This window comes from Anopheles bellator, chromosome 1, assembly GCF_943735745.2.
Source record: "Anopheles bellator chromosome 1, idAnoBellAS_SP24_06.2, whole genome shotgun sequence".
NCBI classification, from domain to species: Eukaryota; Metazoa; Arthropoda; class Insecta; order Diptera; family Culicidae; genus Anopheles; species Anopheles bellator.
The window spans coordinates 45,847,734-45,873,452 of NC_071285.1; the positions used below are offsets into that span (position 1 = coordinate 45,847,734).

At 51.9% G+C, this 25,719-nt stretch overlaps 1 protein-coding gene across 1 annotated transcript in view; it reads left to right on the plus strand.

Moving 5' to 3' along the window:
• The window catches only part of LOC131216549 (uncharacterized), a 44,903-nt gene that overhangs the window by 14,714 nt on the left and 4,470 nt on the right, over positions 1–25,719 (plus strand). The window contains exons 2-3 of the mRNA XM_058211065.1: positions 15,911–16,068; positions 23,679–23,751. Of these exons, the coding sequence (XP_058067048.1) occupies positions 15,911–16,068; positions 23,679–23,751 (231 nt within the window). The remainder of the gene's footprint in view (positions 1–15,910; positions 16,069–23,678; positions 23,752–25,719) is intronic.

The window sequence follows — 25,719 nt, forward strand, 5'->3', positions numbered from 1 at the left end:
GCGTGATTGGGTTGCCGAAATCCTGTTCGACAGATTCAACTAACGTTCCGTTCCGTTTTTTTTTTTCGGCTGGCCACGAACACGAACGTCACACGCAATTCCGAAACACGTTTCGTTAAAGGTTGGTCAACCTGTGCGGGGGGTTCGGTCGATTTGTTTCACCTCCCGCAGACGCCTCCGTCGTGCCGGTGGCGTGCCGCTGCATCCTGTTTCACGGTGCAGACGAGGCCCGTTTGGCGAATTTATACACTGGTGCGCCGGTGCGACCCACCGAGAACCGAGGGAAAATATGATTTATTGTAGTCTTAATATTTACGGTTACATTTGATTTCCGAGTGATTCGACTTGTCCGTGGCGGCTCCGTGGAGTCCTTGTGCGATTAATTTACCTCCGTCGGTGGGTTAGTGGAGTGCGATGCGTTGCGTGCACGGTTCAATTTGGGACCCCCGAAAGCGGGCGGTTTATGAACCGTTAATTTAGGGCTCAAGGTGTTTAATAATTTTGCACCGTTCGGCGACGTTCCGGTACCCTCTTTTCGGGCCGGTTTCGTTGGCCCGGGGTTTATGTAATCGTTTGGGGATTTATTTCGCGCGGACGAGTACCGTTAGCGAAATTGCGTGGCGCGCGTGAGTTCTACTCGCGTGGTGGAGGTGAATTTTTTGTACCAATCAATGTCCACTTTAACCTACTTTTCTCTGGTCTGTGGGCGCTGTTAATCGATTTACTATCAGATCTCGAAAAAGGATAAAGCTAGACGTAAATCTAATGCATCAAGTATATAACGGAAGTACGGCACTGTTTGTTCCCCGCTATTAGATCTATTGCACTGCAACCGGTGCTGCAGACTAACCTGTCCAAAACGGCTCATTTGTGAGAAAAACTCCCATTACCAGGAAGCCATTGATTAGTCAAGGGCATTGTGCAATTTTCCGGCCCTTTTCCCTTCGACAGCGAACCGGAGCAACCCCTTATGCATCATTTGGGGTGCACACGGAGCTTATCATGTGTTGCAGTCTGTTCGTCCGCATTGCGCAAAGGCGCGTTGCACTCCACGAGCAATAGCTGGGGCAGAGATTGCATCGCAAGTGTAGCTCGCAAGCACCCTGTCCGTTCGCAGCGGCACAAAGAGAGATTAAGCGTAAACGCTGGTGCCACGATCACCGAAGGAAAATCGCTCGCATGGTGCTAGGCTCCTTGCTGGCACAAGCGTCTCGAAGCCCTACGATGGTGGGGCTAGTAAAATTTACATACATCTAATGAGCAATCAATTAAAACAAGAAAGGAAAACGAAAAAAATCGATCCCGTTTTGGGATCCCGCTCCGAAGACGACGACGACGGTGTCTCCGAACGGGGCAGGACTTTTCGTTTTCGGTCGGCCGTATTTAACGGACCGACTTATCCGCCTCCGGAGGGTAGGCACTCGTCGACTCGTCGTCGGCAATCGGGTGATTGATGGGTAGCCCTGTACTGTAAGCCGTTGCATAACCGGGGCTCCGACCGGCGCTTGATCAAGATACGGGCCCGGTGCAAGCGCTGGATTTGGCGCATGGAGAATGGTAAAGCGGATCTTCGCTTTTGGATTCGCCTTTCCAAACCCTAGTCCGCGTTGCAGAAATGCCATTCGCTATTCCTTTTACGAGCGCTGATTCTTTGGTTTTAATTGAAACATTTCGACAACCACCGACCGAAATGAGGGATCTGCATGATGCTGGCTACAGATATGTTGACGTTTGACGATCGAATCGGAAGCAATTGGTTCAGACTTCAGAGATTCTAGTATGCCTTGACTCTCTCTCGGGCGGGGAACATTTTCTCATGGCCTACCCCACTCGATGGCTTCGTCCCGTAAGCACGGGTTCTTCGTCGTCGTTGGCTCTGCCATAACCTCAATCATCATTAATAATGACATCAGCCACAATTTATGCAAATAAAAATTAACCCAACAATGGCCAACGGCGTAACAACATACATTCTTGTTAGGAATTTACATACTACAAGCAACAATTTTTTGCTGGGTTAAGAGTGCCATAAAAATGCACGTGAAGAACGTTCACGCCTTGCGATAATTTCTCTGTTCGGTGTCGTCGTCCATTATAAATGAATTTGTTCCGAAACCGGGGCCGGAGTGTCCATTCCATTGGGTCATCGGGGTGAAAAATAAAAGAAAAACCCGCGCAACATCTTCGCCGAAATTTATCGAACGCACTTAAGCAACGGGAGAGAGAGAGAGAGAGAGGGCGAGAGATAAAATGCATCCGATGCTGACCGTAACGGGCCAGCCCGTAATATTCCGCTGGCGAGGTGTAAGAATAATTTATGTCGATGGTAAATTGAACCACTGGCGCGAAGGATCGGACGTACAGGCGCGAGAGGCGCGAGATAAAATGTCGGTTGCCTTCGGCCAGGCGGGCCGGGTCCGGGACAGGTTCGCAATTATTTGTCGAATGGTAACCCAAATTGCGAACTGAGGGGCACTGTCATGTTTTGATTGTTGCAGCTGCGCTCGAGCATAAGAGCCGTTGTTGTTGCTGTTGGGGGGAGGGCCCACCAAAAAGGTCACGCTTTTTTTTTTGGTCGCTCGAACCGCGGTTTCTGTGCACAAAGATTCGGTTCGATCAGCATTTCCGGTCGATCGATCCTGGCGTGAAATGGCGAGCGCGCAAAAAAACGATCACGGTGTGTATGCTCATGTTTGCCGAAATCAATTCGGTGTCAGTTAATCAAACTTTATTTCCAATGCCGGCCCCTCGTGTGTCCTGGCCGACATTCTGAATATGAATTCCGGGGCGCTTTTTTTTCTCTGAGTCGCCCCAGGAAGATTTCGATGATAAATGATTCGCGGCCCGATTCGATTGGAACCGTGCGCCCGATGCGGTCAACTTTGCGCCGTTACGTTAAGAAGGATCAAGGCGTTAAAGGAACCTCCCGCTCCCTTTGTGCGGGGAGATCCGTGGAAGTGTCTGTAGGTGCAATTATGCAATCAGGTTATAAATGGCCGCCGAAGGATAAAATCGATTCGCGCATTGTCGGTGCTGGTAGAGGGCATTGTTTGGGTGTTTGGGGCCACCGTTAAGGCATGGACCGTTAAGCCAATTTTGCCAAAGTGTGAGGTCAACGTACTGCGGCGTACCACACAAACAATGTGTACTAACGATAATCAACGGGATTCCCGTAGCATGAATTGTGGGATCACATTTTTAACAAAATTACGTTTACGGCATTTGCCAAGCATTAGCAATCGGTATCTTTGGCAGCGCACGAGACCGACGCACGAATGCACATTCTTTGCATTCTTGAATTGATCAATTTTTTGTAGCGCGTCGCTGGGCATTTTATCGAGAAGAGTAGATAATTACCGGCAGCCTGATGTTCTCGAGAGCGAGAATTTCGCCCCGTCATCTCGAGTGAAGCCTTCCATTCATAAACGCCGGATCGGATTCCCCGTTTTTTTTTAATCGATTATGTTTTAATGCGTTCGAACATGTTAAGCATTAATCCGTTGGAGCCGCGGCAGACATAGTGGAGCCCTAGTTGGCGGGGAATGCCTTCAGAGTCGTGAATCGGGCGAGAGCATTTCAAGATCATCATAAAATGCGCACCGTTCTGCTTTTGTCGGAAGCTTTGCTTTTATTTCGGTTTTTTCATCAAACGCATTCCTGCTCGCCACAACACGTCGACTCTTTCTTGTCCCAGCAACAACACGCTAATGGATTACGTACGACAACTTTCTACGTGGTGGAGAAGGGGTTGATGCTCGTGATCGACTGGATCATCGATCATCGATCAAATCGATCATAAAGGCGTTGGGCATTCGAAACCGTTCGCATTCCTCCACTGTTGACAAATGTTATGAACACGATCGTCGCCGTTGCATAAAACGCGCGGCGCGAAAGTGAACGTTGGCCATGACGTAGCGAAACTGTTCGAAAATTCACAAAACTGAAAAACAAAGTAGACACTTGCTGCATAGCAACGTCGCCGGTTTCTGACCGGCTGTGGGCTGAAATGGACCAGCAAACAATTTGCACCGATTCGAAACACTTGTCAGGCGTCAGTCAGTCTATTGTTTTTTGGGGGCTTTATTTTCACCGTTCGTATCGGTGGGGGGGCGTGGTTGGAAGGTGTCTATCACCGGTTCCCACCGGCACACGTCGGATCAGGAGACCCGATTACCTAACCGGGGGCGATGGGAATCTAGCGTCTGTCGGAGGCACGCAGCTGTCGCCTTCCCGGACGGGCGTTACTCAAAACATTCTAATTTCTATTTTTAAACCCAATTTCAATTCTTGTTTTTTTAAAGCAATCACAATTGAAATGAAACGACTAACATCATACGCCCCGGTTTGGAGTGAAAGTAAGCGTTACGGCGGGCGCCATCCAAAACGGTCCCACCCCGGCACACTATCTGACCCTTCTTAGGGAAAAAGCCACTGGACCAACCATTGCAATGGGCAAAGTTGAGCAAAAGTGAGAAAAGTTCTCACAATTGTGCCACGAAGCACGATCTCGTTTTCGTCCACAAAACGGTGGCAAGGGCTGGCGTTACGCGCGCACCGTAAAGCGTTTCTTAAGGGACCCCCAACTCCCACCCCCAAGACACGGGGGAGGTTCACGACCGCGATCACGTGTTGTGGGTGTGCACGGGCGCCGATGGAGCAATGGGCTGGCTGCCACTTGGATGCAACCCACGGCCCCAGAATTGGGTTACTCTCCGGTAGCTCTAGCCCTCCCACTGAAGCTGGCCGGAGGGCGCGTAATCGAGTGTTTTCGTGTGACTGGAACACCGCTCCACTCCGCACCAACCACGCAGAGCTTCACATCGCACAAACAAACATCGCGCCGCGCCGTGTGTGCCTGTTTGTGGCCCGAAGGATCTGGCGGGCGGGTTGTTATATCATCGCCATTTATTTGGACATAAGTGACGGATAATTGTCACCGCCGGCCCTAAAAGGGGATCCAGGGCCCAGAAACCGTAGGGAATCAATCGTTGTTGGTGGCCGTTATTGATGGTGGTGATTCGGTGATTCAGCGAGGTGGAAACAACACAACGGTAATGCACGAATCGTGCGCCGTTTTTCGCCGAAATGTCAACAGCCTTCAGGCGCACCACACAACTCTATAATAAATTTGTTAACAAATTCGACAATCGACGGCGGCCCGGCCCGAGATGGTGAAATGGCTTCGGGCGCCATAATTTGTTTTTACAGCTTAATGATGGGAAAACGGGGCACGATGGTGGTGGATTGGTGGTTGTGTGGAAAATTCGCGCTCGCACCACTTGCGCAAGCGGCGTGCGTTTGTTGTTTCGATCGCTAGCCGCTGGCCGTCCCTCGTTTGACCGACTGACATTGCACGGGAAACCGCACACTAATCCGAGACACTTTGCGTAGTTAGAGGCATTGTTCCTATCCCGTTTGGGGCCACAAGCCCCCTCCCCCCCCTGGTCTCGATTTGTTTGCTTTTGGTGCAATGAAACTCGTCCGTCCGTCCGTTTTAATCACAGTCCGACGAAAGACTTCAACGCCCGAATACGCTGCGAAGAGCGACGAACCCCGAGGGGGCCTTCTATTGCTACGGAGGCGGCCCGGGGACGGGGTTGTTGCTGTGTTGCAATGTGTGTAATGAACCGCTACATGTGGGCCTGCCGTGCACGTCGCCACGTTGGCCACCAGTTTTCGTACACTGTTAAACAAGCAACACAGCGCGCAGAGAGTCCGTTGCCGCCGTCAGTCCGTCGAAAGATAATCGACATCGACATCGGTCAAACATAATCCGCCGTCCAACTCTCTTGCTCTCTCTCTCGGCCTGGTGGTTCTCCCATGCGCTTGCATAATGGATGTTGGTACACTTGTGATTGGTTTCGAGCCCCAAAACCATTATGTTTTCATTCGACGTGGTACGGCGTTTGTTTATTTACTCTGTTTATGGTAAACGTACTTTTTTACGGCCTAACCATTATCCTACCACTTGCCTGGGCTGTGTGCCGTGCACTTGCGCCCCGGCCACGGATGGCCACGACAGCATGGCCGAGAAAGCGAGATAAGGTACAGCGTACTATATGTGGCCACATCAATTGTGATCCGTGTGACGAGGGTTTATGCAACGCCCTGCTGCGTCCAGTCACACCGAAAAGGAACAGCGAGTTCTCTAACGAACCGATGGGGGGGGGAATGATTGTGATAAAGTGATCGCAACATATCATCAACACATCAAACGGTACTGCACGTTTCTGCCAGACTCGGCAACGGGATCCCAAACGGAAGGGAATCCAAACAATACACTTCCCACACTCGATATTGGAGGCCGGCAACCCCAAAAATTACCGGCACCCAAAAAGTAAACCATAATCATCCGTGCTCCGTGGGTGAAACCGACAACCCATGGGATTTATAATAGAACGAACAACGGACCTTTAGCGCAACCTCGCTCCATTTTTTGGGGTCTGCGAAGAGGCGGCGCCAGAACTGGCTGACTGATGAGAGGGATCCGCTACACAACTATCTGCTAGGGAGGATCGATTAACGTAACGATTAACCACTTTACACCTAACGACCAAGTGCAGTACCAAATCGTAGGTCTTCGTTCTAATCGGCGGCAGTTCATTCAAATGAGCTTTCCGCTGCCCAATGCGCTTCATTCGCTTGACTTTGTATGCTGCGGATGTAAATCGAAGTAACCGTGGAGCATGTCGAACATGATCCCCATACGTAAAAAAAAGTCTAAGATCACGTCTTTTAATTGAATTGAAGGCGTTGCCAAGGAAACCGAACCGGCAGATACCGTTCGAGTTTTGTTGGGAGAGAGAAGCAGACTTAAAAAAAAGGACCGTTAAATATCAATAATGCGCCGATGATGGCTGCCGCGTGATGCAAAAGCCATCGTGATTCGAACCGATTGCACTGGACATTCCACTGCGGATGCTGCACCTTGTTTCGAGCACTCGAACATGGGACGAGCTTCGCCTTCAAGGCGCGCATAAGGCACGCCGGCTTGTCGTCGATATTTTAGTCCAAGCATGTCGATGACTTGGCTGACAGCATCGATGCCAGCAGTGTGCAGCATAAACATTATGTGCACTGGATGTACTGCCACCTGCGCGCCATCCTGCGCTCCCACCTGTTGTACTACCGCGCGCAAAGGGGAGTGCTAATATCACTCAACAGCACCGACATGATCCGGACGCTCCTTAAAAAAATAATAAGGATAAAGTATGAATTATTATGACAACGAGTATCGCTCCATGTTCTCGTCCGCTCGGGAGCCGGTGCGGATTAAGAAGGAGCCCCCTTGGCACTTGCAGCGCTTCCTCCGTTGTGTGATGGCAGTCATTTCGTTAATCGGCCCCCACCGGCCGGACTGAGACAACATAAAAAATCCACCAACCTGCACCGTTCTGGATCTGCAAACATCACTCCACAACGACGAGGTGCATCCAACGGCTGCGCTGTGTCTTCAATCAAGCGGATCAAGCGGACTACCTAAAGACGAAAGCAAGTCGCAGCCTATCCTAGAGAGTGGATTGGAGTCGGCAAAAACACTGGCGGAACACGGGCACAACAGCACGGAATAAAATCGAACGGGGCAACAGAGAGTGCGCATGTCGCGGTCCCGGTGTCCCGTAATAACATTTAATGGAGCCCATAACTCACGCGTACCGAATGTGCCCGTGATACGCAGGTGGCGGCGGAGTGGGTTTTCTTCTACGTACGCCAACCGGACATGATTCCGACATCCGGGACTTTGAGTTGTGACGGGTGAACGTATCATAACCCGGATCACTCTCTAGAACAAGCGCTCAATTTTGGTCCCAAAAATCAGCAAACAATCGGAGAGGACAGTAGCAGAAACGCCCCGGCAGAGAGGTGAAGTTTCGATTCCAAGGCTGCTGGAGCAGCTTCTACGATATTCAGATCCGCTTTTCCGCACGGCACACGTACACGTCAAGCTGACGCGCGTATGGTTAAGAATGATGATTGAACGCGTGGCGTGGCGTTGTCGCAGTTCATTACTTGATCCCGATCGCACAATCGTACGTGCGCACAAGAAGCTTACTACACGCCGAGCGAAGGATTTGCGGCGATTTCATTTACTATCCATCAAAAGTAAGCCTTACCTGATTGCCGGTGGGTTGGCGGATTGTTTTACGCCCGTGACAGCAGCCCAGGACGCGATTTTACAACATCCTGGTGCCAATAAAGTTCCGTGGCCGCCGAACCGAAAACGATGTGCCGATCTGCCGTTTCTTAGAAACGGAGGCCTTCGTGGGTCGGTCCCTGCACCTTGTGCATGCAGGAGGACAAAGTGCATCAAAAACCGAATCACCCTTTTTAGCATCCTCGTTTTTGTTTGTGTCGCTTCTTTTTGCGACGCATAAAAAAGGCACGCACGGCACGGAGCACTTGGGCCGTGGCCAAAGATGACAGCCAAGTGATATCCATTAAAGTACATAAAGGTTGCCTGCTGGTGCTGGTGCTGCCTTCGGTTTCCTCGAACGCGACTCCCGCGCGCCTGGGCATGTCTTCCGTAATCATAACTCATCGCGAAGATAAGGGAGCCGCGCTGGTACGGAGCGTCTTCGTGGAACTGGCCGCGGTCGACATCCAGCTGACATACGTTGACAGTAACAAGGCCAAAAGGGAATCAAGAACCAGCTCTGAGAGCGAGCGAGAGAGAGAGAGGGCCGTACGAGACATTGATCATGTATTTATGATTGCCAGCGTGGCAAATTTGTGGCCATGTCCTTACGGCGTGGGCCACTCCCGCGAGGCGTTGGCATCGCGAAAGCGAACGCAGCAAACATCGCCAGACATCGTCGTCGGGATGACCTTGTCGCCGATTTGTCCGATTAGAGCATCGGTCAAAGGAGGGTGCATTAAAAAACGCGTGTACCTTTTTGTTAGCCACGGCGGTGCAGAGGGCTTCGTAAGTTAGTTGGTTAAGACCCCGAGCAAATGGTCCCGTTCCGTTTGTGAAAGTTTATGCACCAGTGTCTTGAGTGGCGATTTGTGTGCAGCAAATAATAATAAAACTTTCACCGCGCCCGGGGCCAATTATGCTGGGCAGGGTTCAGCACCCAGCCCAGCAGTACGAGGCGAGCGTTTTTGTACGATTGATTGGATTTGGACCTAGGCCTTCCTACAATGCAACCTGATGGCGCTGGACAACAATTCCCTATAAAGTGTTGCCTTCGGAGCAGGTGCAGCCACGGTTAACGAACGGAAACCGGCGACTCGGATCGCTACTAAATTAGCTAGCTGGACGGCTGGCTGATTAGCATCTAGCAGGATGCCGCGACATAAAGGACCCCGCTTGAGCCCAAAAAGTGGGGATTTGCCCGGCCGGATCAGATCTTTGATCGAGGCAAGTTTGCGCCATGTCAGTGGCCCATTGCAGAAGTTTCGCATACCGCTGGCAGATACGGATCGTAGCTCGTTTATTACCATTCCAGCCATTGTGCGGCCGCGCGTGTGCGGTTGAGTGATAGTAAATTGACGATCGGCTTCTCGGGGCTTCGGAGATCGTATCTCGTGTGCCGCAGGGTCGCCGGCCGCACCCGTTTTATGTGCCGATGTTGGCGTCCCTTTTTCTGTGTTTCGCGTAGCGTTGTTGCCGGCAGGTTAACCCCCTAAATTTAGGGACACTCTCGCGACGTGGCGTGCCTGGTGAATATAAACAGCATTTAAGCAGGCATAAAACAAAGGCACCGAATTAAGGGACGGAGGACCAGCGACCAGTGCGTGCAGCAATCCTCGCCGGAAGGACCCCGATGGCGCCGCCGCCTAGCGGGGACATGACGCGCATGAGCGTGCGCAATCACGTGCGTGCGTGAACGCGAATAACCGCGCCCTGCGAACGCAATTAAAATCATAACTTGTCCCGTCCGGGGATAGGAAACGTGAAACCCAGCGCAAGACCTACACGCGGCTGTCGCCATATTGTACACGATGATGCGCGAATGCGTTTTGCGCATGCGCACATACACTGCGCATGATCGGGATCGCACAGTACCGGGTGTGCGGACAATTAGGAACGTTTATGCCGAGATCGCACGCAACTCCTTCGGATCCTTTGGAGTTCACCGGTATGCTGCGGGACAGAATGACACGCATCGCCTCTCCATCGTCTGTCCTGTCCGGGGGCCGTTGGGATGGGAAATAATTGATACAGATGAACGTTGGATAAAATCGCAGCACCGATGCCCCGATAGCTTGCTCCGGGATAAGGGAGATACAGAAAGAAAGAAACACTTAATCACGCTTCTCGTTATGCAGCGAGGTCCGCGCCTGGGATTGACCGGCGCAATGGCCGAGCCGAGCATGATTGATTCGTAGTCAAGATACACAAACTAGTGTAAAAGCCTGAGACCAGGACGAGCAAAACGGTCCACCAGAAGATGCACACCAAATGGAGTTCTTGTTCAAGTCAATTAATTTACCAATCAATTACGGTGTGGCGTGTCCTTGAGAGGGAGAGAGATAGGCCGGCGTGTAAGCCGTGTTTCCGCCCCCGGGGGCTGTGGCTGGAAGGTGTTAAAAATCGAACATCATTACAGCGGAGATTCCTGCACCTTTGGACCCGGTTTGCCCGCAGGACTACGGTCCCCACGGGCGGTGCTGGTGTGCCGGAGATTAAACCGGTGACATGACACTCCACTTTATTAAACGCTTCCTGATTGACTGCGACTGGTCCGGTCAACCGACTGACGATAATCTTGGCCGTGCATCGTGCTTTTGCGATGCCCTTCCAGGAGTGCATTTATGCTGCCGATTGCTGGGTAGGGCTTTGTTGGGCTTAACTTTCTGCCGTCGAGTTGGTCTGCAATTCGACTGCACTTTGCGTAATCGAACTCAGGGAACGCAATTCTGTGCCAAAAACCGTGCCACGGATCTCTGTGGTGTGTTGGTGAACTTTAATTATGGTTTTTAGGTCTGATGGGCTGGGCTGGATCGCTGATAGTGGATCCAGAGAGAACTAGTGCACGCTACGCAAACGAAAGAAACAACGGATCATTGTTAACCGTACGGATTGCGGCACCAGCAGCTACTGCCTTAGTACCACTTTTTGGGGTGCGTCTATATTGTTGTTTGCTTTCCACACACTGACTGTGTGCCAGATTCACAGCATCCAATCAGCATAATTGCTTATCAGCTTCATTAGCATAATTTCGGCCTCACTGCAACCGGTTCGGGCTGATTCGGTTCGGCTGGCTGGCCACATAAGAAGCTGCTGGTTGAGTTCATGTTTTGGAGTTGGATCCCATCAAGCGTTGAACTGAAACGATGAAAAATTGATAAATTGCAGACGAGCACAATAGGAAAAGAAAGTACCTAGACTTTCCAAACTCCAAAAAAGGAGCTCAGATACTTCAGCAAAGTTTCATTGATCCTTTTCCTAAGTTTGACGTTTCTTTCTAACTGTCAAGAAACGTGTACATCGTGATGGAATTTTCATCTGAGAGACTGTATAGCACAAAGATCACAGGAGGCCAAGGCTTATGGATTTGAGGATTATTCAACTTGTGCAGTCGAGTTTATGGACTAAAACTCCATCGCGATGGAAGCTTTCCGGGAGCCTTTTTGCAGCGAATTCCATTCAAACAGCATGTTCAGTTTAAGAAAGCTTTCAATCCTGATCTCATTACGCCTTACGGAGTATTAAATTTGTTGGGAAATAATAATATCTGAATAATCTGAATCCTTCCTAAAATCTGAATCCTTCTTTAAAGAATGTTCATCGGTAATGCGAAATGGATTGCACAAATCACTTAGTCCGACAGCTCGCGCGCGGTGCACCATTCTTAGCTGGGGGCGCCCCATTCCGATTCAATTCAATTGGCCCCGTCAACTCGACCGAAGGACAGCCTAACCTCCCAGCGCCGAAAGAAAGAATTCCCTCACACACTTGGCACCGTGGCGTTGAGGTTGAGTCACTCGGCGGGCTCGAGACGATTTATAGGCTCCGATGGGGCCATAACGTTCGGAGTTGAAAAATATTAACTGTCCCAGCGGCTTGGCGGCTGGGACACTCAGGCGCCAGCTACGCGTCAATCCACTGCTACGCGGCTCACTTCTGGGCGGCCAGAAAACGGTCGACATTCACTGAGCACGCGCGCGCAGCAAAAATGGCCGCATTCCCGGCAGGCTTGAAGGACACTTCGGTCGGGGAGCTCCCCCGGGTCGGCCGGAGCAATCTAATCTGATTTATAGACCACACCGAATTGATTTGCTCGGTGCGCCGGAGCGTGTGCACACGCGGGTCATAAGAACCACGCGCGATCCTGGGGCCGCCCGTTAGTTTCCAGCTCACTTGACAGCCGTTTTGTTGACACACGGCAGACCCCACTCTTTCTCTCTGTCTCTCTCTACATCTAACCCAATAATTACGCATGCCAACTTATGGTCAAAGCAGTCGGAAGCTCCGGAACCGGAGCACCTCAGCCTAATAACCTAGAAAGAGGGGTTATTTGAGTGAGCGGGTCCCGTTTTCGCCTGGCCGGCGATGGTGGTCAATCCACTTTTAATGGACTGCTGCGCCACGGTGCCATACGGATCATAAATCCGGTGGTCGGTTACCAATGCCGTGCACGGAACGGGGTTGGGCAATTCGTTTCCGTTGTGCGGTCGCGTTGATCGATTCGCTTCACCCGGCACGAAACAACAGCTGGCACTCGGACGGACCGAAAGACCTTCAAAATATGTCACCCACCCACTCCGGGAACCGGGCACGCCAGTCCACACACCGGATCGGTTCGAAATGGGCGAGATTTGAGTTGGGGATCGGTTTCGATCCGATTCAACGAGCCTTCAATTCGGTTCGCCGCCGAATCACCGAACCGAACTGTCAAGGACGACGCGACGACGCCGACTTTGATTCCGATTTGGATGAGGGTGTGACCAAACTGGAGCACTGGACTGGCTGGGCTGGCCGCCCAAGAAGCGATTTGCGTCGACTTTGACACAACCTTTCTTGGTGAACGGAAAACTGGGGTTCCCGCTCGAAGGTCACTACGATTCGATAGCCCCGCGTGAGCCTTCTCTATCGCGCATAATCCATCGATTTGAAGTGCTCGATCGCACAGGGTGGGTCCGTTCCGTTCTCGAATGTTGTTAAATTATGGTTACGGGGCCGCGGAAGCAAAAAAAAAAAACACGCACGGACTCGAGCGAATTGGCACTTCGAAGTATCAAAAACAGAAAGCCTCAGCAGACCCTGACATTCCAGCGTTCAATTTCACACGCGCCGGGCGCGCTCCTTCCAAACCAACACCCAATCTCAGAAGGCTCCGCCGGCGAGATTGGGGATCGGTTATTGACATGAGGCCAAGCTAACATGCGCGGAGTAAGATGCACATCCTCCGTGGCGATATGTAACAAATTAATTTACCTCTTCTTCCCCGGGATCCTTTATCAGCTCGTTTGGTCCTTTATTATAATGATTGTCGCTTTTTTCGCCCGCGTTTTTGTGTGCCATTATGCTCGATAACACTCGTCGTAAAATGCTCTCCTTTTTCCTCTGAAAAAGAAAGACCCCGTAATGGACCCCACGGTTCCATAACAACGAGCCAAATAACGATGATGATGATGATGAAAGGGATCTTCCAATAACATGTACGTAGCCGGGTGAGCAGGATGTTTGACTTTCCGGCAACGGCCACTCGTATCCCCCTAGAAGCGGGTTGATCAGTTGACTTACTATAAAGTGTTCCGGAAACAATTTAACACGAATTTCGCCTAGTAGTTTTAGCTAAATTTCTTTTATTAAACTGTTTGTAGTTTTAAAAAATATGTTAACCATCCAGCGAACGCTTCTTCGCTTGTCAGTTGTCATTTTCTTCCCGCAGGATAATTGATCTGTAATGATTCACCTTCACTGGCGACCGTCAGTTTGCCCGCGGGCATATGCGCACCGGCTCACAGACAGGCTTCAGTCGTGTCCGGCAGAAGGTCATCCTTGCCGACGCGTACGTTGACTTCGAGTGAGAGGACCCAATGATAAGAAGTAATGTTTGGTGGCAAAAAGTACCCACCCAGCGAAGTTACCGAAACCGGCTCTCACTATCGGGGCGAGACCACACATACAGGACTGTGGACCCAAGAAACCGAAGCCGAAGCGAACCGAACCCGCTAATCACGATAATAATTTCAAAATTGAATATAATAACAAATAAAAGAGGCGGACCGAGGGTCCCGCGGGCCTTTTCGGTGGGATCGTCGCTCGGATCACAGCTCGGTGCAGAGCGAAGCGAAGTGTTTGAAGCGAAACGGCATCACTCTCCTTTTGAAGGCCCTTTCCGCTGTCACGCGGACAGTGCCTTTCATGTTGCGGATGTTTTGGGATGAAAAAAACGAATCTCGAGAGAGAGAGAACCACAAACGAAGCAACGCTGCGTAGGCTCCCGGCGAAGGGGTGAACAATTTGTAGCAATTGGATAATTTAAACGATGCCAATTATGGGGCGATATTTTCATTAGAAAACAGAGCCCGGAACACTAGGATGAAGATACCATGCCGTTCCCGATTCAATTCGATACACCCCAGGTGCTGGGAATGATGCGCCAGCGCGGCTATCCAGCTCGACTAATGGAGCCCCGTGGCAGTTTAACACCGATCCGAACGAATCCTTTTGATCACGGCGACGACGACGACGGCAGCGGCTTGTCACTTCAGCGAATGGGTGAACATGAATTAACGACTATCAAACGACGTGTTACATCCTCGGCATCCCATCCCCCCCGGGGGGGGGGCGGCAGGATACGAAACATTGCGGCCACTCTTATTATCACCTAGAAGTGCCTCGAGCTTCTTGCTCCGCTCGCTACGTGCTTCTGAACTCGTTCTGAGCTCGGACTTCCTGCTCGAGACTGGCTCTCGGTGAAACGAGCGCTCTCCGGCTTGGTTGTGAATCGCTTATCTTGTATCCTCCCGCAGGAGCCCACACACTCACATACAGAGATGTTTTATCGATCCGCTCGGGGCGCAGGCGTTTAATGGCGTTAATGTGATCGGACCGTCGTTGGCTCTCGGTAACCGACCCAGGGCCAATAAATTACGACGCTCGGGCGTGATCCGCGATTGGTCGGAGTCTACTAGAGGCCGTCGTGATAGTCCTGACTGACGGATCGCACGGTAAGCGCCAATGTGCCATATTGCACACCCGCGGTCCATTCTGTCCGTCCGTTCCACAGCTAGCTGTGAACTTTCGAAACAGTTCTAAGCACCAGCGAGCCAGAAGTGAACGGCAAGGGCGAACGGGTAGGGTCACCCCAGTTGATTCTGGCGCAGCAAACCCCGCCACCCAACATAAACGCTATGTTGCGCCAAGGGGACGCCAAAACGCAACACAGAACAGACCAACGCGCGATAGTGAAGGGAAGATAAAATTTAGATCGACCATACCTGGCGCGGATTGGGCCACCGAGTCGCCCGCGTTGCGAAATATGCTCCACTATGCTGGGCATGGGGTCGGTGTGCGCCGACGGGCGCACAATGGTGCGCACGGCGATTAGATACACCTAATCTGCTGCTGCTGCTGCTGGGATAAAGTAGAACGTACCTTCGCTTCGGTCGGTGTAAATGTGCGAACGAGTTGTTGAGCGCGCGAAAAACCCGGCCAACGGCTGGCCATTTGAAAGGGAGCCAGCCAGCCAGCCAGAAATGTTCGCTGGCGCTACATCGATATGTGCTATCCGGTTTACTACCGGTGAGACCGTGCCGGCGGCAGGGTGTTAGCCAACATTAACGTGGGATCTTTTATGGACCAACATCAACGAGGGGGGCCTCGCATGCAGCTCGCCATTATTTTTAGTGCAATTAAATTGATGATCAAGTGATCTCTCAATTGAAGGGAACCGAAAAATCGCATCGCCTATTTTTTTCTTAACCAGCGTTCTACATTTCTGCTTCGTTACAGGAACACATTCAAGAAGTGCTGGACAAATGGACACAGATCGACGACGAAATCTGGGCCAAAGTGATCGTCTTCGAGCGGAACCGCCGGGTGGCGAAAGCGTACGCCCGCGCACCAGTCCTCACGATCAACGGGTCCGACGATGGGTTCGATGGCATGAGGTAAGGCATAGATTGCACCGGACAATACACTTTACCTAACGAACCGAACCAGAGACATTCACCCTTCAGCGGCATACAGCATTTCGGGGTTCAAATAATGCACCGCAGCGCAATCGAAAGTGATAAAACTAAAGGCATAAAACTTTCAATTCCATCGCCCTCTCGATCTCCGGGCGAACGGGAAATTGATTTCTTTTGTATCAGAAAAGGGCCTGAACTGTAGCATATCGATTCCGTTTGTGACCTAACGACCACCACCCACGATAAAAGGGTGTTCAATTATGGAATGGTGGAAATTGAAAGTTTATACGCCACTTCGGCGGCTGCACATTTCATCAACCACCACGATCGCACCTCGAGTTCGCTCATGATTGGAAGCAAGTAACTTTCTAACGCTGGAGATCACAGCAACCACAGCATTCTGTTGTACAGGATGGGCTTTTTTAAAGTGGAAGCAACGTGCAACCCGAATGTTTCGGGAATAAATAAATTAGGCACCAAGGGCACAAAAAAGGGAAGTACAAAAAATAATTTTTAATATATTTTGGCGGAGAAACAAATACTTCCATTTTTAATGTCCCAGTAGTTCAATTTGAAAGTTGACGCAATCTAGAAGGCGATGTTCAGTCACTTACTAACGCCTGCCGGCTAACGTAGGCGATCCTCGGTGATCTTGAGAAGTGCTAAAGCCGCAATGCTACGTAATTCATAACGTTTCTGTCACCTTTCTATTACCTTTTGCCTATAATTTGCCATTTCCGAATGGTGGTGTTCGCCGCTTGCTCGGCTGTTGAACTCTTTCGTTTGAATCGTTCCGCGCTTCGTTGAAAATTCGCTCAAATTTGAAGCCGTTGCGGGGGGGAGTGGAGAGACGGACGGTTGTCCACAGAAAAAGTGCGCCATTACTCTCGGCGCCCACCCCGCTCTTCCGCGCCGTACCCTCTTCCGCCACAATTGAAAGAGAAAGTTACATTAGCTCTATTCGAACAGGAACACATGCACATGGAGCGGTAGGCCATGCATAGGAAAGTGTGGAGCGGCAAAAAAACAGGCTCGTGTACCGGGAGCTGTAACAATATCCTACGATCGAGCGCGCGCACACACACACACGCACCGGTGCGCACAGTAAATGGCTGTAAGCATTATTAAAAATAATGTACAGGACAGCCCTCTAATAGTTGGCACACCGGTACAGCACACGATCGCGCACCTTTACATGCACGGGGCGAGGATGTTGTGTTGCTCCATTGTTCAAGGTCCGATTTAAATGATCCATCGGTGGTTCGATCGAAACCACGGCGCGCGCGTATGGAACGCACAAAAAACGAGTTTGCCAGATTTTAATAATGAAATTTACCGTTTTTTGTGAAAAATGGCATGGAGTGTTGTCTGACCTTTCCCAGCTGACGCAGGAGATCGCAGTGTACTCGGGCGTGTGTAGTAGTAGTAAGGAGCGCAGAAAAAACAACCCCTCCCAGACCGGAGGATCCGTCCGTGTCGTCGCATAAAAATCCCATAAAACATCCAAATGTTGCCAGCGCTTTCGTTTTCACTTCGCACAACCGGGAACCGGATGCGGTGTAAGGTTTTAATTGAAATGAAAACAAAATTGGCCCACGCTGCAATATGAGGCCGGCGTCGGAGGACCGCGCGTGGATCGTCACATTTGATGGGCCGTAATTAAATTTTCCTAAACTCCATTCCGGCATCTCTGGCGCTCGCGCCTCGCGGTTTCGTAACCGACGTGTTTCGGCGGGCGATCTCGTAAGCGTTTTGTTCGGCTTTCGTGTTGTTGGGTACTCTAATGATAATTGCCCGCCGGTGGTTTGGTGTGGCTCGGCCGTCCGTGCACTGGTCGATACTGAGGACCGAAGGGAAACCACACATGCGTCTCTTGCATCACACAATGGGTGAACCATATAATGGCAGCGCTTAACCTTAGGGTGGGTGCAAAAAAAAAAATGGCGAGACATCAAACAAGAACCGCACCCTCGATGGCGATGGCGGATCTTGCGGGAAGGCTTCGACGAAGGAATGCAAATCGGAAAGGATCGCCAGCCAGGTTTGCGGTTCTTCTAACGCTCGCCAAAACCACCCACCCGTCTAATCGTCATTAGCCGGCGTTGATGCCGTTAATTCGCTGACGACCAAAAACCCGTAAATATTCGCGCGCGCCGAGATCCACCTTCGACCTTCTTTTCGGGACGGTTTCGGTCTACGGTTATTACGAATGTCTCTCTCATTATGAGTGACCTCAGCTCGCAGGAGGCCAGCTTGCGCCCCATTGTGTTTGCGTCCGCGTCTCTAATTGACAACCGTTCTGCGCGATGGTCTAATGATGTCGCGTGAAACATATCGCACGCCGACCATCGACATTCTCGCGCAACGGACGCGCGTAGCGTGCAGACGCCCTCACTGTGCACTGAGCCGTAGGCCCCTGGGTGCTCCGCCCTGCCCGCTTTCAGGCCAAGAATGCCGTTGCGGCGCAAGAACGCAACGCCCTGGCCAGCGTAGGCTTCCGAATGCAATCAATCTTTGCAGCACGGGGCTGAACGGGGCAGAATCTAGAGCTCAAGAAGCTGAGCCCCTAAGCCGGTGGAGCTGCATTCTTTGCCAAGGTGCGCTGCGCTACCCACACGGTTCCAGCGGGCTGGCCAAAGAGGTCGACCCTACGACAGCTGTTAATTTGCTATTGTTCTTCAATGGTCGTCGCCGTCGCCGAGGGCCGAGGGCCGAAGCGACCACACGGTGCTGTACCACACGACGCTGTTGTCTAGTGGGCACGCGTCACCCAAACGTCAAGATTCCTATCGTCCGCACCCTCGGATTGGCCCAAGGGGACCCCGTCGTCGTCGTGGAGAGATTATCGGCATCGGCGCGGGGAGGAAGGAATTAACGACTCCTAACGAACCCGCTTCAGCCATTGTCACGAACCTGCTCCAGGATGTTCGATTTTTTACCACTTTCTTCAAAGCACCGTTGGGGTTTCGCTCCTCGTGCAGCCCAGAAGATTTGAAACTTCGATGGCCAAAAACCTCAATTACCCATCGCGAGACGGTCTGATCGAAGGAAATCAATTACCCACTGTTCACTGTCCTGCGTGGCATCCCATTTTCCTGGCCCAAACGTCACATTATGCAGTGTTTTTGGGAGGAGCCGGAATGGCGAAGATTTATTGCATTCCCGCGATTCCCGCGGCGGAAGGGACCTTTTGGGAGGCACGCCACGCAGGATACCCAGACGGATCGATGGCCCCAGGATCCTCGGTGAGAGAGTGAAGGTGATTGTTAAAATTCAATTTCAGACGACGCCCAGAGGCGAAACCGGAGTTTGCGGGCGCGCAGCACAGTAGCACGCCTAATGCTAATGGTTTTCGACGACGACGATGTGGCGGACGGCAAGGAATATTAACACCAGGGCCCGCCCCCCACCCCGTCCCGTCAGTCACACCCGTCGATCGCTCTCGATCACTCACCGGGCTATGCAAAGTGTGTGTCTGTGCAAGTATTTCTTTCGGCCGCGCACCGGTTTTGCGTGTTATTATTACGCGGTGGGGCCACACCTTGGCCCGCAGATTTATGCGCCGTCGCCAGTCGAAGTGTAGTGGCTGCAAAGGCTTTGGAAAAAAAACCGCGCGACAGTAAAAACAAGAACCAGGAAGCTTGGGCTCGAGATTGGGTCTTTTGTTGGTGGGCTTGGGTTGTGGTCGGAGCGTTTTTACTCGCTGGCCTTTGTTTATGGGGTGCCTCTGACAGAGTTCCGTTAACTGTCCTTTGTATCCTGTGTGAGACAGCATACGGCCTTAAGTGAGACGGACTAGTATAAGCTACATGTAGTCGATTAAATATATCCGAGTTGCGGAAGGTCAAGCGTAACATAAATTGTGAAATTAATCGCTTCTGCTCCTGACCAGTTAATATGTCTGGCCACACCCTTCAATAAGGCATAGAGCCGTACTATGTTGATGGCAGAGAGTTCAATTTCGTTTTTAATTTCTAAAGGCACAAATTGTTACAAAAACAGAAGCACCACCGACAGAAGCATAATCAATTATGCTACGATCGCTCGGCCGACGAGCATCAAACTGACGATCAAATCTCTTCCAAATCTCCGCCGTTCCCACGCCAACGACGACACGCTGCTGCGTCCCGGAACTGGCGATGAGCGATGAGCGCACAAATGTCACCCTGTCCGCTGGCCGACGGGATGGGATGATGTCACACACATTTGCATGCGACGACAACGAATATTCGTCCATCAAAACAGTGTTGCCGCCGGGGGCGCCACCCTACACAGAGATCCGCCAGAATCAACCGTCCCGGTAGCGGCTGAAGGTCGCCGCGGGTAGATTGACATTTTTTTGTTGGCCGCAGCTCGTGGAGCCCCGCCGAATGTGAGCAGATGCTAATGCTTGAGACGATTCGCGCCGTGCCGGAAGTGTGCCGCTGCCTAAGGCGGGCCATTTCGGGACCTAATTGCAATTGTATCGAGGCGCTGCCTGTTGTTAATGCGAAAATAAAATTCACGTTTAACAATGACGATGGTGACGATGGTGACGATGGGTTGCGTCGTGGGAAGTAAAATCCGGCACCCAAAGGGTGACAAAGAATCTAACGCACCAGTAAGGCAGTGTGATCAAGGACCCGGGGTGGCCGGAAGTTCTATCCCTACGCCTTCCTCGATGCATCTGCTCTATGCTGACGCAAACGGTGAGCAGAGTGTGGCCAGTCTCTTGGCTTTGGCTCAACACGCAACAGAAACGCCGCGTGTGCGTTTGGTGTCTGCGCACGGACTGGCCGCCACCTTGTTTTCGCCACCGCACCGCAAGGTCGTCCAGTTTTTATGGGACTTTAATTTTCTTGAGTACGGCCAACCATCATTACTCCGTCGCGCCCTGGAGGCGCTACCGAGCCTAGGTAACCGAGCCCTCCGGCACGTTGTGCCGCGTTTTAATTGACGCTTTAAGCCCCTGACCAAACTGTTGCAAACTCCACGGGTGGGAGAGTGCGAAAGAGCGATCGATCACGACTCACGGTGGTCTCGGTCACTACGGCTACGGTCAGCTTCGGAGACAACGCCCAGAATGGTCGCGAACCTCTGCTCTTAAAAGCTGCGATTTCCTGCTGTGATCTGGTGCGATGCGATCACATTTTATGGATCGCCTTCAGAACGATCACTCTTCGTGCCAGGCGATCAATTTCAAGCGTTGCGGATCATCATAAACCACCTAAAAGGCCACAAAAATATGTCGGCTCTTTAATTGGCCGTTCTGATCGTTTTTTGGGCGATCGTTTCCAATCAAATGTCGCGTTCGCGGATCGCGGAAACGACCTAAGCACGGATCGTAAGGCGAAGATCGTATGCTAATTTGTCATCCGTTCGGATTATCGATCATCAGGTGGTCATCTAATAAGCCGTTCGATGGCCATGTGAACATGGGACAACTCTAGATGGGCTTAATTACTGCCGAAGGACACAGAAATTGGTGAACCTAATTTGAATATTCGATTACTCGATGACACTTATGAAACATGTTAATATTCAACGTCCGTCAAAGGTTAATTCTGCTCGGGTAAGTCGATCAACAGCCTCCGGCTTTCCGCAAGATGGCCGGCCGGAGTCTAAAAGGGCGACCCCCCGAGGCCCGATAAAGGATCCGTTCGGTCTAGCGTCTAATTATTCCTCTGCCGTTTCGTTCGGCCCAACCCAAAACCCAACAGCGATCGAGGTCGGCCAATCAAAAGATCCGCATTCATTAATGCACTGCGCAGGGCAGCAATCGCGCAACGTCGGGACCTCCGTCCGGGTGGAAATTAGAAATGTAAATATTCGCGCCCGATGGGAAAGCGCAACCCCATCGGTGGAGCTGTGTGTTCGGTTCCGTTGCAACGGTTCCGTGTGTTCTGTTCTGGGATCGGGTTCTAGGATTCTGCATAATTCTGATACACCAATGAACCGAACGGTACCGTGCTCACTCGAGTGACCACAGTTGTGGACTGGCCGGAGTGCCGGATTCCGATCCGATTTCCGATCTGTGCCTGGGTGACAAAGTGCAGGGACCTTTTCCGCCTCGTTAGGCTGAGCGGCGGGCGCTAACGGCCAACAACAAGGATGAAAACCTCAAATAATCATTTTCCGCCCGAGTTTGCCGTTAGATTGGCCGACCTTGTTAACATTCTGCGCGGTCTCCTGCTTTCGCTGGTCAACCGGGAGGGATCGAGAATTTGTTTACGGTTAGGGGACGGGATGGTCTTCTGACTCATTAGCACACTTGTTACCGATGATAAGCGACGGCGAGTTTCCCGCACGAACGATGGCGAAAAGAATGGCATTGCATAAATTAGACGTATCCGACCGGGCCGGATTCGATGTGGTGCTTCAAATGCGCCTTTTGGGTTTGCAAATGGACCTTCTAGAGCACTGCGATTGGCAGCCACTCGCTCAAATACATAGCCATCGAAAGGCTACTAAACCCTTACGCCTCTAGCACCAACGATCGAGCCTTTCGAAAAGCGTTTCGTTGCGCTTTTTGGCAAGTAGCCCGGGGGAACAATATCCGCCCGGGTCGTAAAAGGCCTTCTAAAGCGAGCGCTCTCTGTCATCGAGTTCAACAGGCCAACAGGGCAACAGCAGCAGCACCGCTTGTCCCGATTCTGTCGAAATGTCGACTATAAAGGCGACCAATGGCCTCCCTTATTGGGCCCTCCCCACCACCATTCCGACATGCCATAACGCCGTCGAGTACATGTCGGGGCTCACGCCGGTCAAATGCTGGCCCAACCCAAACGCTGAACCGTTTTTGCGCGCAAAACGACTCGAAAGACTTGGGCGGCAGCGACGAACCCGCCGACGAATGCTGCGAAAGTGCCACACTCGACCGAAGACCGACCGCCAGGCCGCCACTCCGCTGCGCTGCTTTGTCCACTCGAAATGATTCATGCTGCGCCATACGGCATTCTAGGGCCCCAATTCAACGAGCCCCGCGCGCGTTTAAACTAAAGTGAAACCGTGAAACGATTTCGCAATCCCTGATCCCGTTTTTGTCGGGACAAACCGTTGATATCTCTCTCCGGCCGCTCGGTGACGCAAGACGTGCCCGGCACGTGTTGCAAATGGACCGCCACTCCAGGGAGGTTCCAGGGGTTTGCATGTTAATAACTGCCAACTGCCGATCGGTTGCCCTGCAAACAATTGGCGGTCGACGGCCGATTGACATTAGCACCGCGCAGCGATTGCAGCGATGCTTCACCGATTCGTGCGAAATCAATTGGCACCACGTCATGTACAACATGGCCCCATCCTAAACACCCTCCCCCGGATCGTGAGTGAGGCCGAGAGCACGGCAAATAAATCACTTTTACTTTTACAAATCGGAACGCTACACCGAAGGACACACGAATTCGAACAGTTCGGAAAAGGTTAGGCTGGCGCGAGCGCGGGGCCATGTTCTTTGCTCATCCCCGCATCGGATTGCTAATAGCGATTTGTCAGGCTTGCCAAATTCCTTCCGAACCGATCCATCGGAAGCCTCGCCTCCGAAATCCTCGATCTACACTCGATCTACGAACGCTAATCTAATGTCTCGTCTGCATCTCTTCTTCTTTCCACAGAATTGGCCTTTGCGGGTTCGACAATCCGATGCGCGATCACAAAACGGATGAGGTTAAGCGACACGTTGGACAGGTAAGTCGGCTCCGGTCCTGGGATGACATTTGCCTCTAGGGCCGCACAGGAAATCGTTGGGTGGGGGCCGCATTTTGGGCCGCTTAATTAGTAGCACTAAACGAGACCCACTTCCGAGTGGTCGCAACACGCCGCTCAATCACGAGAACGGTCACGATCCGGCAGTGGCAGCCCCGGCAGCAGCACTAAATCAACACGCCCCGGGGCTGAAAGTGAAAAGATCATTCGATGATCTTTCAGCGAAATATCAAGGCTACCGTTCGTGCGCGTGCGACGTGGAGGTGATCCGTCCGCGAGCTCCATCATCCGGCTGGCTTTCTTTCCCGGTCATCCTGCGGGCGCCCAGTGCCCGGACAGAAGGTCAGTTCCGGATGCCCGGGGGACCCCTTTTTCCGTTTCCACTCGCGGATTCGATTCGCGCATGATTCGGAAAGATAAATTTCAATTAAAGAAACTCCCAACCCAACCCGGTAGCGGCAGGCAGGCCTCGAAAGGGCATCGCCTGGCGGAGCAGTTTATGACCGATCACTTTCCACGGCGAGGTCGACGAGTGAAACGCACTAAATCACGCCCCCTGCGTTCTCAGCGCCAGCGCAATGCTGCTTTCTTCCTGGTGCGTGATATTTATTCGTTTTATTTACTGACGAACCTCCTGGTGAAAAGGGCACCAATTTGCCCTCCGATTGGTTCGGTAACAGTGGCAGCATTACATAATTGAGCTCCACCATCATCGTGAGGCAGCCTTCTAGTGGCCCCACTTCCCGCAATCCCGACGCTTCCCGAGCAGCCTAATTTTGTGGTGCGAAATGCATGTTTCCACTTTTTATGGCCAAACAAACAAGCGCGCCAGGGCTTCACGCTGTCGGGGGTTTTATGATCTGTAGCTGCCATGCGGCTTATGATAAACACGCTTGTTCACGCTTGTTAAAGATGCGCGCGCAGTGCGACACGCAACAAACCCGTCAAAGGTCGCGCGCGACAGATGGGATCTTCCCTCGGTTGGGGTCAGCATACTCCCATCGTGAAGATGATCATAAAAATAACATCCACGAGTGGTCACACTCGCGAACCATCATCGATCGATCATTCGCCGGAAGCCGGAGGCACGTTTTGTTGGCACGCTTTGGCGACAGGACAAGGGTTCCTTAACTCTCGCTCCCGCACACCGAACAGCTCCGGACCCCCGCAAACGGAACCGCGATCGTTAAAACAAACCGAAGCGGATGATGAACTTGTTCTGGAGCTCCCCACCAGAAGGCTCACGGAACGGATCGCGTATGTGGCGAGCGGTCGCGAAGGAAGCTCAAGGTCGTCAATTGGTATTTAGCTTCAGACGACCACAAGATCGTTAAATTCGACTCCACGCATGGCGTGGCGTGGCTTGGAGGCAAGAAGGAGCGTCCACAAACACGATTCTTCGCTTCTTCGCTGCTTTTGTGGGGATCTCCGGTGTATAATTTTAGTACCTTCCGATGGGTCGCCACGACCCGAGGTGCAATAAATATGACGCTGACTTATGAGCGCGCTGATCCCCACTTCCCAGTGGTTTTAAATAATGGCCCCACAGCAATGATTCTGGTGCGCCAAGGGATGAAGTTGCAACAAGTTGCCCACGGTGAACCACAGCGCATCACAGCGTCACCATCGGGGCATTCGATTATCGGCCCTTGGTTTGCATAAAAACCCACAATCGGGTGCGCTATTAATTTAATTTTATTGCAGGAGTGGCCACATCCTTCCTATCAGCATCATCGTCTGGCCCGGAAATGCAGAAAAATGATTGCCCATTTCCGGGTTTTTGCGTAATTTGATGCCACCGCTCCAGTGTGGTGACCCTATAAGGGCCCTAATTGGAGTAATGTGCATTCTTGTGCCCTGAGGGGGACTGAGTGATGGCGCAGGGTGACATACGGCACTTCTCCGGTTGGCCCGGTGCGCTAATTAGTCGGCCAACACTCGACTCGAGTC